The sequence below is a fragment of the Symphalangus syndactylus genome, chromosome 2 (genome assembly GCF_028878055.3).
Source record: "Symphalangus syndactylus isolate Jambi chromosome 2, NHGRI_mSymSyn1-v2.1_pri, whole genome shotgun sequence".
Lineage (NCBI taxonomy): Eukaryota > Metazoa > Chordata > Mammalia > Primates > Hylobatidae > Symphalangus > Symphalangus syndactylus.
This window is the reverse complement of record NC_072424.2, coordinates 52,840,487-52,855,896: the sequence shown is the minus strand read 5'-3', so window position 1 is coordinate 52,855,896 and position 15,410 is coordinate 52,840,487. Positions and strand designations below refer to the sequence as shown.

General features: G+C 36.8%; 1 protein-coding gene across 4 annotated transcripts in view; it reads left to right on the top strand.

Annotated features, from left to right (window-relative positions):
* Positions 1 to 15,410, top strand: part of COL19A1 (collagen type XIX alpha 1 chain) — a 338,738-nt gene that overhangs the window by 274,447 nt on the left and 48,881 nt on the right. For all 4 annotated transcript variants that reach the window (XM_063618674.1, XM_055257198.2, XM_063618677.1 and 1 more), the window contains 6 exons: positions 1,120 to 1,161; positions 5,839 to 5,943; positions 6,028 to 6,081; positions 6,364 to 6,417; positions 11,957 to 12,010; positions 13,407 to 13,460. In XM_063618674.1, coding sequence (XP_063474744.1) covers positions 1,120 to 1,161; positions 5,839 to 5,943; positions 6,028 to 6,081; positions 6,364 to 6,417; positions 11,957 to 12,010; positions 13,407 to 13,460 — 363 coding nt within the window. The remainder of the gene's footprint in view (positions 1 to 1,119; positions 1,162 to 5,838; positions 5,944 to 6,027; positions 6,082 to 6,363; positions 6,418 to 11,956; positions 12,011 to 13,406; positions 13,461 to 15,410) is intronic.

Here is a 15,410-nt window from a genome sequence, read left to right as displayed (position 1 = left end):
CCAGGCTGAGCCTTGGCGTATAATGTCTCGATCCCATTGAAAATTGAGATAAAATATATTGCCACGATTTCTATTTTTTCTAATGCTAGTGGCTAAATGAATTTCATTTTTCTAAATGATATTTTGCAGACAAGTTGCCTACAATATGTTATAGATCCATTGATTCTGTAGTTTTAAAATGTTGCGATGATTAAATTATGAAAACTGGCTTGAGTAGGCTCTTAGAAAAAGGGTTTAGGCACAAATGTGTGTTTCAAAGTTTTATTTTAGGTTAAACCTTGCTTTGAGCAACAGTGAAACCCCTTTAAATAGCCTCAGACTCGGCAGTTATAATTTGAGAGGCCATATGGTACATGATATTGTATTGAGTCTTGTATAATAAAATCCAAATCTGGCTTCTCAGTTCTAAGCCTCACAAATCCTTTCTACCTCTCACAGTGTTTGGGCCTTATGTGCCTTTATAAGCTATGCGTGGAGGCATATTTTGGCATTACTTTAACGCCACTGTTGAGTGAATCACTTGTGCATTTTTCTGGGAATCTTGCAAAAACGTTACTTGGGTTTACATAGTGTCTCTCTGAAAGAACATCTTAAGACATGTGGCCAAAATGTGGCCCAAGTTCCTTCGGTGTTTGTCTTGCCTATCACTTAAGCCAACTGTAGGTTCTTTTGAACTTCCATGAGAAATAACTTTAAGGCAAACTTATCTGGTACTTTACATATTTCTCAACAGCCTGATAATGTGTTCGCCAGAGGAGTGATTTCCTTTTAATAAATAATTTATCTTTAGGTATTGTTTAAAACCAATAATATACCAGGGACGGCATAAAGGTTGCCATGAAACTATAAAATAGGGATGCACAGTCAAAACTATGATATGTGTGTTTGCACATTCAAGAGAGAAGAATAGTGAACATTTTTCAAAATTTGTTCTGAATTCTATCAGTGCCATGTGCACATTTCTTGATACGAAACATAATGTTAAGCCAGTGATTCTAAAGTGAGACACCAGAAGCTTCATGGCATTTTGAGGAAAAATGTCTACATTATACTGTATGTTTATATTGTATTGTGTTCATATATAAATACATATATTTGGTTTTATCTTCTTAACCACAGATTGCGCTTCCTCTCTTGGGAGACATCGGTGCTTTGCTCAAGGTACTCTATTGCTGTGTAAGAAATTATGTGTTAATTTCCAGGAAAAATCAGAAAGAAAAATATTTAGCAGAAATTGAGTCAATTACTTAGCTGGAACTACAATTCAATTTTTAAATGGCAGGACATCTTTAAGATAGGAAAATAAACATGTATCTTATATATCTTGTGCCATTTATCCTAATTCTTTCGCTGTCTTCTTCTTCTTTACCAGCCTCTCATTTTGGGTGGGGCAGGGGCGGAGGGCAGCGGGTAGGATAGTTATGAACTGGCTACAGGGAAGGAATTATGTCATTTGCACCCTGGAGTAGATTATTCTCTCCTCTGAAGGAACATCTTTCTCTTAATGGGTGTTGACTCACCCTGGCTCACTACTGTGAAACCTAATCCTTCTCACTATATCTGGCCTGGTCATTCCCAAGATGAAAATCAGTGCTGCTCTATAAATAGCCACTTACAAGGCTGAATTTTGATGTCATGGGATTTTACAAAATTCCACAGTCAGCAAGTGCCCTAATACCTGTTACTCTGTTCAATAAAAATCACCTCTACCTATTATCATCTCAGGGAATTAGTCTTGCTACCTCTTTTTTTTTTTTATCTCTCTAACACTTCCCTGTATTTTATCAGTAAAACAGGTAGGGGGGATGATAATGGCACATATGTAAGGGTATGTATTTGCATGTTTCTGCCTGGTATGCTAAGATTGAGTGAGGCCACATGAAAATCAGGCCCTTGACTTCATACTCAAACACAGTGTGTTGTATCTGTCTTTGTATGAATGGACGTTGTGTATGTGTACACACACGCGTGCACACACACACAGACTATAGTTATATATATACATAATTTAGTTTGTATTTCTGGCATTTAGCCCAGTGATTTACACAATTATTTGCACAATAGTAAGCAGGCAGAAATATTTGTTTAATTTAATTCAAAAGACTCGAGTTCTAGCATATACATTTGTAAGGTAGAGTTTTGAGAATAGATATATAAACATAAGTGTAAATATGAATATAAATATAAAAATATATTAAAGAAGTTTCTAAGACCTTCAAAAGCCAGCAGTTTGTATAAGCCCAAGAAGAATATTTGTGGGGATTTCAGGAAAATCTTATATTTATTGAGTTAAAATTACATGCCAGTCAATATACCACTTTACTTATATCATCTTATTTAATTTCCGTAATAATCTTATGAGTTCAGGCTGTTGCAGCATTCCCACTCTATAGATGAGAGACCTGAAGTTCTCAGCAGTTAAGTAACTTTTTCAGAGCCATACGGCAAGTAAATGTAACATTAACCCAGGAACATAGGTCCTCAGACATTAAGTCCTAGATTCTTTATAAAACAGTGGTGCTGGAAATAGCAGGATTGCCGGAGTTATATCATTTCAGAATACTTAGGGTTCTTTAAGGATGAGAAACTTGTGTGCTTTAGTAGAAATGAATATACTGGCAGAATATGGGATCTCACAGAACAGATAAAAGGACCATGAATAGGCTCTGACAGGAAGTGGAATCAGGGCTCTCAGAAGTGGAACTAATTGACAATCTCGCCCGGGAATCATCCCTCTAATGTATGTGCTCTGCCGTTGCTCCAGTCCCTACATCATTTCACTAAGGTTCTGAGTCCATAACGAGCAGGACATCTTGACTGATAGTCTCCACAAACTGTATACTATAGAAGAAAGGGGAGGTATGTAGTTTCCCGAACAAAATCCAAACGCAGGAATTTAGACTGTGGGTTGGATCTGTCAGGCCAATGTAATAACATCATGTTAAATCCTGATCTTGTTATCCTATATGTTAACACTATCTCTCTCTGCCTTGAGTCTTTAGCCAATTTGATCATCCTGCTTTCTGTTTGCAAAAATATCTTTGATTAAAGTGTTAAAAAGAACTGGCATAATTACAGGCACCTTCAAAGGCCTTCTTCTAGATTAATCAGTGTATCAATCCCTCTTTGAATGACTTTATGTATTGGTTAATAATTGATGCATCTTTATTCTTTCCATGAGAAAATCTTAAGACATTTTTCCAAGAATGTTAACAAAACTCAGTTATTTAAATTTGCCATTCTGGTAACCCTAACCCAAAGAAAATGAAGTCAGTTTCAAATGACTCTTAAAAATTATATTTATCATAATGATTATTTTTTAATGTTTTACTAAAATAGTCTATTGAATAATCTATTCTAACATGTTGCTCCATATTGATATGCCAAGGTTTTGCTCCATATTGATATGCCATGTTTGTGTCTGCAGATCATTATCTTTTTCATACTTTTTGAAATCCTTTTGTTTTTCTTAAGTTCTCAAGTGTCTCTTTATCTTCATAGTTTTTCAGGTGTCAGTAATAGTTCTATAAATATATATATTTAACTCCCCTGCCAACACATTATCCCTGTGAAATAATCCAGGTGGTAAAATTCATCTGGGAAACATTGCATATAACCCTAGTTCCCTTTTATATATTCAGACTCTAAGAAAGACCACCATGAAGAGAGCTGTTTAACCCAGCATTTTTTTATATACTTTAAGTTCTGGGGTACATGTGCAGAACGTGCAGGTTTGTTACATAGGTATACATGTGCCATGGTGGTTTGCTGCACCCATCAACCCGTCATCTACATTAGGTATTTCTCCTAATGCTATCCTTCCCCTACCCCTCCAACCCCTGACAGGCCCCAGTGTGTGATGTTCCGCTCCCTGTGTCCATGTGTTCTCATTGTTCAATTCTCACTTACAAGTGAGAACATATGGTGTTTGGTTTTCTGTTCTGGTGTTAGTTTGCTGAGAATTATGGTTTCCAGCTTCATCCATGTCCCTGCAAAGGACATGAGCTCATCCTTTTTTATGGCTGCATAGTTTTTCATGGTGTATATGTGCCACATTTTCTTTATCCAGTCTGTCATTGATGGGCTTTTGGGTTGGTTCCAAGTCTTTGCTATTGTGAACAGTGCTGCAGTAAACATACATGTGCATGTGTCTTTATAGTAGAATCATTTATAATCCTTTGGGTATATACCGAGTAATGGGATTGCTGTAACCCAGCATTTTTTAGATGATTTGCCTCATGTATTCATCAGGGTTCTCTAGAGGGACAGAACTAATAATATATATGTATATATGAAAAGGAGCTTATTAAGGAGAATTGACTCATGCGATTACAAGGTAAAGTCCGACAATAGGCTGTCTGCAAGTCGAAGAGCAAGGAAGCCAGTAGTGGATCAGCCCAAGTCCCAAAACCTCAAAAGTAGGGAAGCTGACAGTGCAGCCTTCAGTCTGTGGCCAAAGGCCTGAGAGCCCCTGGCAAACCACTAGTGTAAGTCTGAGAGTCCAAAGCCAAAGAATTTGGAGTCCTATGTTTGAGGGCAGGAAGCATCCAGCACAGGAGAAAGATGAAAGCCAGAAGACTCAGCAAGTCAACCCCTTCCACCTTCTGCCTGCTTTATTCTAGCCTCACTGGCACCCAATTAGATTGTGCTCACCCACATTGAGGGTGGGTCTGCCTCTCCCAGTCCACCAACTCAAATGTTAATCTCCTTTGGCAACACTCTCACAGACACACCTGGGAACAATACTTTGCATCCTTCAATCCGATCAAGTTGACACTCAGTATTAACCATCACACCTTGTAAGCTTTTCAGTATCATGCAAAATTAGTGTTCCAAGGAGCCCATGTTTGAAAATCAGATTGACAGTGCTATTCATTAGGTCAAAAATATTGAATTTGAATAGCCATGAGCTTTCTTGCCAGCTTCTTATCAATAAGAAGCTTCACTTCATTTTCATGTTTAAAGATTCTTCCCTTTAGGGAAAAGGATGGAAGAATGGAAACTTAAGTTGTCCTACCTTCTGTCAACTGTTAAACTGTCTCCCCCACTCAGTGGCCCTTATTCTGTGCCTTTCTTGGTCATATTCTTATTCCAACAATTTATTTAAAAATAAGCCTATATAGAGCTTTTCACACACACTTTCTTTAGCTGTGTGATGAGAGTTATGTTTATCTTATGAGCTCAGACACTTGAAGTCAAGCCTTCCCAGATCAGCTAAAGGTTGCAGAGAAGGCAATGGAAAGGTAATTTCACTTAGATTTCCTATTGTCACTTGGATTTGAACTAGGAGTCAAGTTTATGTCAGTCAAGTAATTATTTCTCTCGAGTGCCTCCACTGACAAAATGTTAGTATGTAGTTGGAGAACTAATTTTGCTCCCAAAAGAACAAGTCCTTTCTTCACAATTTTTTCTGTTGTTTTTAAAATGATTTATGCTATAGGTTGTTTGAATTCTGTAATCTTGCTGGGTTTTCTAAACTTTATTACCACTCCCTTTTAAAACATTCTGCTAAACAATTGAGCCTCAGTTTTTGTTCCTGACTTATGTGTCTTTTCCTTATTTATTTGGAATTTTCTATTTAAGTGTCATTGGAGACCTGTTTTAAAAATAAAAGTTCATCAATATCATAAACAGATATCACTGATGAGCTTTGTAAATAGTTTTTACCTCACAAAAATTAATGTTTTTAAATTGGATAAATCAAGTGTCTGAAAGCAGAATGACCTATATATATCACTCGTCTCCAGAGGTTCCAAAAAGACTTCACATCACATGAAACCTCACCTTTAGAGATGGCTTTTATGACTCTCTCAGTAACCTTATCTTTACACTCATTAGAATTTCTGTGGCAACTGCCAAGGCAGTGTCCCAGGGCTGAAAAGCAACAAAGGAGAAGAAGGAGGCGCTGGTGAGCCTGGAAAGTATGATTCCATGGCCCGGAAGGTGAGAAGCCTGGCTGAATGTTTATGATCCCTGTGGGTTACATGTAGTGCATTCTCTCAGTTCTGTTCTTCCTCTGTCCTCTAGGGTGATACAGGGCCACGGGGTCCTCCAGGAATCCCAGGAAGAGAGGGACCAAAGGTAAGAATTCTCTCCTCCACTTTCCCCTGTGGGACCCTCAATTTAGTACGAAAAAAAGAACCCGATTTGAAAATAGACAACTTTTAAAATACATATATATGGAGAGAGAGAGAGAGAGAGAGAGACAAAGTGATGTAAAAGCCACTTGCAAATGTTGCTATTTATTTGTTCCCTGACCCTGTCCAAATTACATGCCCCAAGTGTTCTTAGAAGAGATTTTTTTCATTTCCAAAAGATAAGAAAAATGATTGCATGTGCTAGTTGAATGTATTGTCTTTTTAGGGAAGCAAAGGAGAGCGGGGCTACCCTGGGATACCTGGGGAGAAAGGCGATGAGGTAACAGATTCTTTTCTGATTATATAGTCCTAATATTGATTCTCTTTACGTGGCTCAACAGAGTAAAAATGTTAATTTTTCTATAGCTCAGATCTGATGCTATAACCAATAAAAACAAAGACCACTTAGAGCGTTTAAAATGTTGACACATTTTTAAATAACATGTTTATGTTTATTACCAATGGTCCAGTTTTAGAGACCATGAAATTAAGGCACAAAGTTAATATGTCAGTTATAATTTTTCTGTTTTTATTTAACAGATAATAATTCCAGCTCTATCAAAATAAAAGTAAGGGAAAGGGGGAAAGGCAAATTTACTCAAAAGGCTCCCAGGATAGCTAAGAGATTTAAAGGAATAGTAGTTGGACGACCAGCCTAGCAGTAAGGGCAGCTTGAGAACCCAGCAGAGCTTCCCTGGGTACCACTAAACTCTGATTAAACTTCAGCAACCTTGGATTGTCTGTGTCTTTGCTCAGCTTTCAAATTCTTCGGAGAAAAAAAACTATCAGAAGAATCTTCTTGTTCTAGTTTACATCAGCTGCTCACCCGTTGGACTAAGTTTCCAAGTCCAATGTGCTTTTGAGATAATGGTATAATTTTCTGACTCTAAGGCATGGTGATGCTCAGGACATCATTTTTTTCCTACATAATTCACATTAACTCTTAGAAAAACCAATTAGAATGATGAATTGCTGTTAGTTTAAACAGTTTTGATACTAATAATTCTTAATGAAAGTAAGTAAGCCATCTGGCGTATATTAACCTTGATGTTATTGTGGAAAATCATAACTACATAAAGAAAATCTATTTTTCTAGGTGGAGTTATATTTTACATTACCGGTAATCATCATGTACTATTGTTTCTAATTAATATTGCATGTAATCTAGAAAACTTTGAGATTTGATTTTTTCCCAAGTTAAAAATTGAATACCAAATATATTCAATATTTATTTTCATCCATAAATAAAACATTATCTTCAAAATAAGTTATTGTGCTTTTGCTTCCTCATGTTCCACAGAAGGTTTTACTAAAGCACAAGCACGATAACTGATTTTCATAGTCCAACAGCTTTGAACTACCGCCACCCAAAAGGTAGGCTTTAGAGGGAATTGAGAAGGTAATAACAAAAAGATCAAGAAATAATTGGAATTCAGGTTTTGTATAAGTAACTCTAAGTTAAAGTCACTAGAAGTTAATTTTCATTGATTCTGCAGGGCACTTTTCTCTCTTGGTGAACTGAAATCCATTTTTAATATTCCTCCACACTTAGGCCGGGCGCAGTGGCTCACGCTTGTAATCCCAGCACTTTGGGAGGCCGAGGCGGGCGGATCACAAGGTCAGGAGATCGAGACCACAGTGAAACCCCGTCTCTACTAAAAATACAAAAAAATTAGCCGGGCGTGGTGGCGGGCGCCTGTAGTCCCAGCTACTCGGAGAGGCTGAGGCAGGAGAATGGCGTGAACCCGGGAGGCGGAGCTTGCAGTGAGCCGAGATTGCGCCACTGCACTCCAGCCTGGGTGACAGAGCGAGACTCCGTCTCAAAAAAAAAAAAAAAAAAAAAAAAAAGAGATGAATATTCCTCCACACTTTAGTGGGCTTTTTCTTCAGTACCCCTTATAAATTCTTTAACACAGTTCACAAAATTGTGCACAATTCTCATTACATGGGGAGTTTCAGCAAGTTCAGGAGATTCTTTTCCGTTGTTTCTGCACACCATGTGAATAATATGAATGTTTCTTCACACCATGTGAATAATATGAATAAATCTGAAGTAAACTATTGACTCCTTTAGGCCTTGTAGGGGGAATAAGGTGGTGCAGCTTTTTCTCTAGCAGATGGGAGATAGTGAATATAATCTTGTCTTCTACTTGGTCTCAGATATTATTTGAAATTACAATTTGTTGATTTGTCAAAGTGAATAAAACTTTGACCAAAAACATGTACATTTCCAACTGGCCAATGAACTATACCATTTCAACATACAGTATGGACTTAAGATCTAATCTTACGAAATCTCAAATGTCTATTCTACTCTAAGTGGAAAAGATACAGAGGGACACCCCATCTCTTTGAGACTTCTAATTATTATGTCTTTCATCTGTTTGGAAAATGAGAGAAAGGAGTTGCCTGCTTGTTTATTACTCTTAGAAAAGCAACATTTTCTTCCACATTTTTCACAGACGTTGTTGCACAGCTCAAGGTAGCAACTTGGAGATGCTAATAGAACACATGCTAACCTTTGATGGAGTGATTTCTTGCTTGAAATGCAGGTCTTCCTATAATATTTTGGGATAATAATTGATAAATTAGAAATGAAAAATATCATCAGCCAGATATTATAGCAACAGAAAATCTTCTTGGTAGCAACTGAGCTAGGATTTGCAAAATGAAATATCAGAGCAGGGTAAGAACATAGCTCCAATGGTCTCCGAATATCTCTGCAATAAATTTTAATTTGTATTTTAGTTTGGCACTGTATGTTAAATTGACTGTCTTACTCTTTAATATGTATTTGTCTTCTTTAATGACCATCTTGTCTTCTAAAATTATCTTATTGCCCTTTATGCATCCATAGTAACTTTTACTTTTACTACAGAATTTCAGCTTTTTCAGAGAAAGGCTGCTGAGAATGATTTTTTATTTATGGACTGAGGTTTATTTTGAAGTTTAATGTGGTCATCAAAGGTTAATGAATCCCAAGCTATAAATTAGACTATCTAAAAACTCACTCAACATCCCTGGACTGATTCAGTGTTGAGACTAAAAGTAGCAAAAAAAAAAAAAAAAGGAATACATATATACATATATTTTATGCATGTACATATAGAAAGAATTTTATGGAAATATGGGTATTTTTAGGTAAAGAAATTTATGGTATAACATTTATAATCTCCAGTCATTTAGAGGTGCCATTATCAATGGAAATGTTTTTTACCTTGCATGTGTAACCTGTATACAAGTTAATGTTAGGGAAATAAAAAGAACGAGTACCACATACTGATATGTAGAGCCTGCACATGTACACATGCCCATGTATACACACATGCACACACATACACAAACACACACACACACACAGAGCACTGCCAATGAGATTGATAAAATTGAAGAAAAATATGTCAACGTTCTTTAACATCAATACACACAAGATTTGGCCGAAGACTTATTAGGAATTCTAGCATGTTCAAGTAGAATTTTTAAGCGCTTCTTCATATCATATCACATGAATAGACCTGAAGTAACACATGATGCCATTTGGCACTGAATGGACAAACCTGGAAGAACTTGGTCCTTGATCCCAATGATGCAAAGAAACTTGATCCAGCTCACAGTCCTATAGAATGCTCATAATCAGTATGCAGTAATATTTCCATGGCCACATCATCTAATATTTATAAAGTATATGAAATGCATATATCATAATAGTAAAAGGTAAAGGAATTGTAGTATGACAAAGAATGGTATGGCAATACAAAAAGAATATTTTACTCAGTAAAGGAGACTAAATCCTGAAAGAGTGGAATCATTCAATCTAGAACTTGATGTATCACATAGTTATCTGAAATAACAAAAGGGTATTTTAAGATTGTTTTTTCTCATTATAGAAGTGATCTCAGTCCACTATTGAAAATTGAGAAAATACAAAAAAGGACTAAAAGATAACATTTCTCCCTATTCCCACTATCCAGGAGGGACTTCTGGTAATAGTAATGTCATGGTCCACAACTGTGTTAGTCCATTTTCACACTGCTGTAAAGAACTTTCCTGAGACTGGGTAATTTATAAAGGAAAGAGGTTTAATTGACCCACAGTTCCACGTAGCTGGGGAGGCCTCAGGAAACTTACAATCATGACAGAAAGTGAAGAGGAGGCAAGCACCTTCATGAGGCAGCAGGAGAGAGAGCAAAGGAGGAACTTCCAAACACTTATAAAACCATCAGATCTTCTGAGAACTTACTCACTATCATCAGAACAGCATGCAGAAAACCACCCCCATGATCCAATCACCTCCCTCCCTCTACATGTGGGGATTACAGTTTGAGATGAGATTTGGGTAGAGATGCAGAGCCAAATCATAACAACAACACCTCATCTATAAATTCCAAAACCAAAGCCTCTGAAAACCCTGGAAATGTTCCCCAAGTTTGGCTTTGTTTCCCAAGCAAATTCATTTGGCAGCCAAATCTGGCCTAACTCACACGGAGCTTGTCTTTTCCACTCTGTCAGAATATCATGTTTTGCCACAGAAATATTTGTGTGTTTATTAGAGGGCACTGCTTCGGGCACCACTGCAGTGTTACATAATATTCAGTGTGTATATCATGTTACCTGTGAAATGAAGTGATAATCCAGAATTCTAAAACACATCTAACACTAAAGATTCTGATAAAACTTTTATCTATTTGTCATGATAAAATAATAAAAGCCTGTATGTATCATTCCCATCTTTTAGGAAGTACATTTAAAATTGTTCAAAAATTTAGACCCTGTGCTATATAAGATTTGTGACTTTTATTTTTGCATGTTTTCTAACTTTTTTGAAACATGATTTTAATAATTGCAAAATATTTCATATTATAAATTATATGTAACGTATTTAACAATATTCTGTTGTTGGCAAATGTATCAAAGTAACAAAACTAATTACATAAGTTAGCTAATCTTGCCATTTCTTCCTTGATATATAAATGTATCAGCATCTTAAATCCTATCTGGTATAATTAGTGCTATTCTACAAATCTAAGGAGGGAAGGGAGGGGAAATCTGTTCATTGTTATGCTTAAGCCATTAACGGGTTCCAAATTTAAATTCACCAATGAGCCAAATTTCTTCTTATAATAAACTGATGAGCTAAAATAAATATTATATCATAAAACATATTCCATTTTTCCCTAGCTGAATGGCGCTTAAGTGTAATCATCTATTTCTTCAATGGCATTCTGCCAATCAAAAATTTGTATTTCCATGTTTTACCAGTACGAGATTCTTAGATACTACTGCTGACGGAATGGCTCTATAAAATAAGAAACGCTGTATGAATCACCAGATTAAATTATGTTTGCTTCAGATTCCATGTCATGGCATTTTAGCTCACCCTTCTTACTCTTTAAAACTGAGTATTTGCACATATTCTTACTTATAAGTGAGGGCTAAGCTATGAGTACGCAAAAGCATACAGAGTGATATAATGGACGTTGGAGGCCCAGAAGTGAGGAGTATAGGTGAGGAGTGAAGGATGAAAAACTACCTACTGGGGATAGTGTACACTACTTGGGTGATGGGTGCACTAAAATCGCAGACTTCACCATTATACAATTTATCCACATAACCGAAAATCACTTGCACCCCTAAAGAAAAAGTTTTATTTTTGAAATTAAAAAATTAGAATTAAAAAAGTATATTTGTATATGACAAACATTATATTTCTCAGTTAGCTAAATAAGTGTTTAATGTTCAATGGTCAAAATATTTGATTAACTAAAATGCCTTCTTCCCAATGATATAACAGATTTTATGGTAGGAACTATCTTTTCCAGGGTCTTCAAGGAATTCCAGGCATTCCAGGTGCTCCCGGCCCGACTGGACCCCCTGTAAGTATTTGTTAAAATGATTGCACTCACAGCTTATATCTGCTGGTATGATGCAAGGTGAATTAATTTTCTTCATTGCCTTTTGCTCTCTGTGCCTCTATGTAGATTGCCCAGATATTGCCTGGAAAAGTAGCCTCATCTAATCTCTCAGATTTTCATTTAGTATTACTTAAGTCTGCTCAGTGTCCTGGGGACTTGCATCAGAATTCCACCAGACCAGAAAGCAGTCTGCGATTAAGCTAGTCTGTTTGAAATAGAAATTGCATATAAAAGAGCATTCTATTTTTTATTTATAATTTTTTGGCACTAACCTTTAGAAGAGATAGTCAAATGGCACCACAAACTGAGAATTTATTTTCTAAAGGAAAAAAAAAAAAAGTGGGCTAAGGATTATCGGATTTCATTTATTTTTATTCCTATGTATAAATTAAAATACCTCTATTTTAGTCAAGGCTTTCACTGCCCCTCAAACACACCATCAAAGCCTTCGTGTCTTACACTGTTTTGTTTTCCTAGAACAGAATCTCTTTTCCTTTATACTTACCAAACCCAATCTCTCATTCAAACAGAGTTTAATTCTAGAGTTGCCAGATAAAATACAGTGCATGCAGTTAAATTTGAATTTCAGATAAACAAATAATTGTTTAGTATAAGTTCATCCCAAATATTGTGTTTTTATTTGCTAAATCTGGCAACCCAGCACATGCTTCAACTTTTCCACCTCATCCTTTCTTAGAGTTCCTATGCCATAGAGTCTTTACCACACCAGTAGGAATCTAATTATATATTTTTAATGTTTTGAAATAAGGATTTTCCATAATTAAAGTTGTGTCATTTATGCTTTCGCCACAGTTATATAGAACAAACCTGGCTTTAAATTGTTCGCTAAAATTAAAAACGATGAAAAAGAGTTGTGAAAGAAACCATGAAAATTATAGCTAACTCTGTTCCCAAAGGATTAAAATTAAATTTTATTTTTCAGTGGTAAAATGCAGATCATATAACTCAGTATGCACATTGTTAATTCTGCCACCTTGAAGTATTTAAAATGTTGGTCCCTACCAAAACTATAGCTCATTTAGGAAGGCATAATGTTATGTAAATTGCTGTTTAAACAGCAAGACTAGATTCTTAAGTGTATCAAAAGGTTCCAATTAAGGTCATTAAATGTGGTTGACCAAGGTGAAAAAGCGACCACAAATACAAATTTTACCCTTCCAAGGGCTTATCAGCAGGATACAGCTGCTGTATCAGCCAGAAGAAATATAAGCTTCTAGGGCTTATTTAATTAGGATCAAATGACCTTCAAAATGTGTAAGTTTTAGTAACCAACTTCCAATACCCTTTGGCCATTTAATTGCTGTTTCTGTAACAAACTTAGTTTTGTGTTTTACAGGGCTTATTGGGAAGAACTGGACATCCTGGTCCCGCAGGAGCAAAAGGTGAAAAGGTACAAAGGAAAAGCCTCACTTACATCCAAACTGGGACTTGGAGTGGGAGCAGGATGAGACTCTTCACAGAGAGAGCCATAAAATCAAGCAAAGCCTAAAAGTAGAAATGATGGCAGAGAGTAGCTATTCTTGTAGTGGACTTGGAAGAACACAGGTCCAAAGTTTATTCTAAACATGGGAGATATTTTCCTACGAGAAAGGATAAATAGAACATTGGTGCCATAAAACAAAAGTTCAGGCGGGATTCAGGATCCTGGTCAACCATCTTTGTGGAAGGATTGGGTGGGGGAGCCTCCTGGAAGGATGCAAGTAATGTGATGTCTACCAGGGAGTTCCAGCCACAGGGGCTGTCAGTTTTCTACGACAAAATACCATAGACGGAGTGGCTTATAAACAACAAACATTTATGCATATTTCTCTCGGTTCTGGGGTGTGGGAAGTCCAAGACCAAGGTGCTGGCAGAATCAGTGTCTGACAGAGTCTGCCTTCTTGTTCATAGATGTCACCTACTAGCTGTGTCCTCACATAGTAGAAGGGTGACCAAGCTTCCTTGGGCCTCCTTTATAAGGGCACTAATCCTGTTCATGAAGGCTCCACCCTCATGACCTAATCACCTCCCAAAGGCCGCACCTCCAAAAGCTCCAGACAGCAGACTGGCTCTCAGGACCAAGATTCTAGTAACCAAAGAGCTTGCAGAGACAGTCGAGAAGTTTTGTCCCCAGACGGTCATGGGGGAAGTTTACTGAAGAACCAGGATAGCCTGTTTCCTGGGGAGATCAGTTATTGGACAGATGGGTTGCCATGGTCAGAAAGGAGGACCAGCATTAGATGAGTCTCAGACAGGACACCACACAGTTTCACATGTTTACCCTGTTTAGGATCTAAACTGGCTCAATTGTACTAGTCCAGGCAGACCCAGCAAGTAAGTGGAATAAGCCTAGCTATTTAGATTGGGGAAATAAGAATCAAGAGTCCACATGAGCCACTTAGGCAGCTTCCACCCACTCGTCAGGACACAAGTTCCCTGACCAACGTGGAACATAGTGACATCAAGGAGCAAAGGAATCCCAGCACATTTTGAAGGAAACAATGCCTTTATTCTAGATAGTCTCTGCAGACTTTTTTCTGATTTTATCCCAAGGAGCTTGCCCAATCCCACCAGCCTCTTTTCTCTGTTCTCTATGGAAATTATTCAGTCATAGACTTGCCTTTGAAGTTAATGGGAATTCCACACTGAGATGAGCTTTGAGGCACAAAATGAGAGTGAATATATGACTTTTAATTGTGCCAGGGGAAAAAAAAGACTTTTCAATAGGCACATATTTTTCCTTGTTTGTCGACTCATTAGAACTATGACATAATTCTTTGAAGGACACTGCCAGTCAGCAGAATATGACATGTCTTAGAGAGATAGCCACCATCAAAGCAGTTTGGGAAAAGAAACAATATGCTTGCTCTTTGTTATATATTCTCAGGCAGAAGCATTGCAAGAAAAACTTTACAGTTTATTTTTATTGATAAACATACAAACAAAAGATTTTATGATACTTTCGTTACAAAAAATGGCAGGGTATTGGAATGAAGTCCTTGATTACATTTATAGGAATGGACTAAAATCCCTCAAAATTCTTGGACATTTTGAGTAGAAATTTTACTCTATCTGAATTCTTTTTTAATTAACCATGTCTTGCCATTTCCCCTGCTATAGAAGGACTTAAAAGATTTTATGAGGCTATTATTCTAAGAGAAAAGCAGAGTTATAGGAAGAACTGCTGAGAGACACCAGAGGGACTTCAATAGCTCTGTTTATTATGGACCGATAAACATCTATGGTTTGTAAAAATAAAAGTGAAATACATTTTTCAACTTTCAACTTGAATTCATTTTCACAAATTCTATTTTCAGTCTGCTTCTCCTGTAAGACTAAGACTCTTTAAATTGTAGCGACC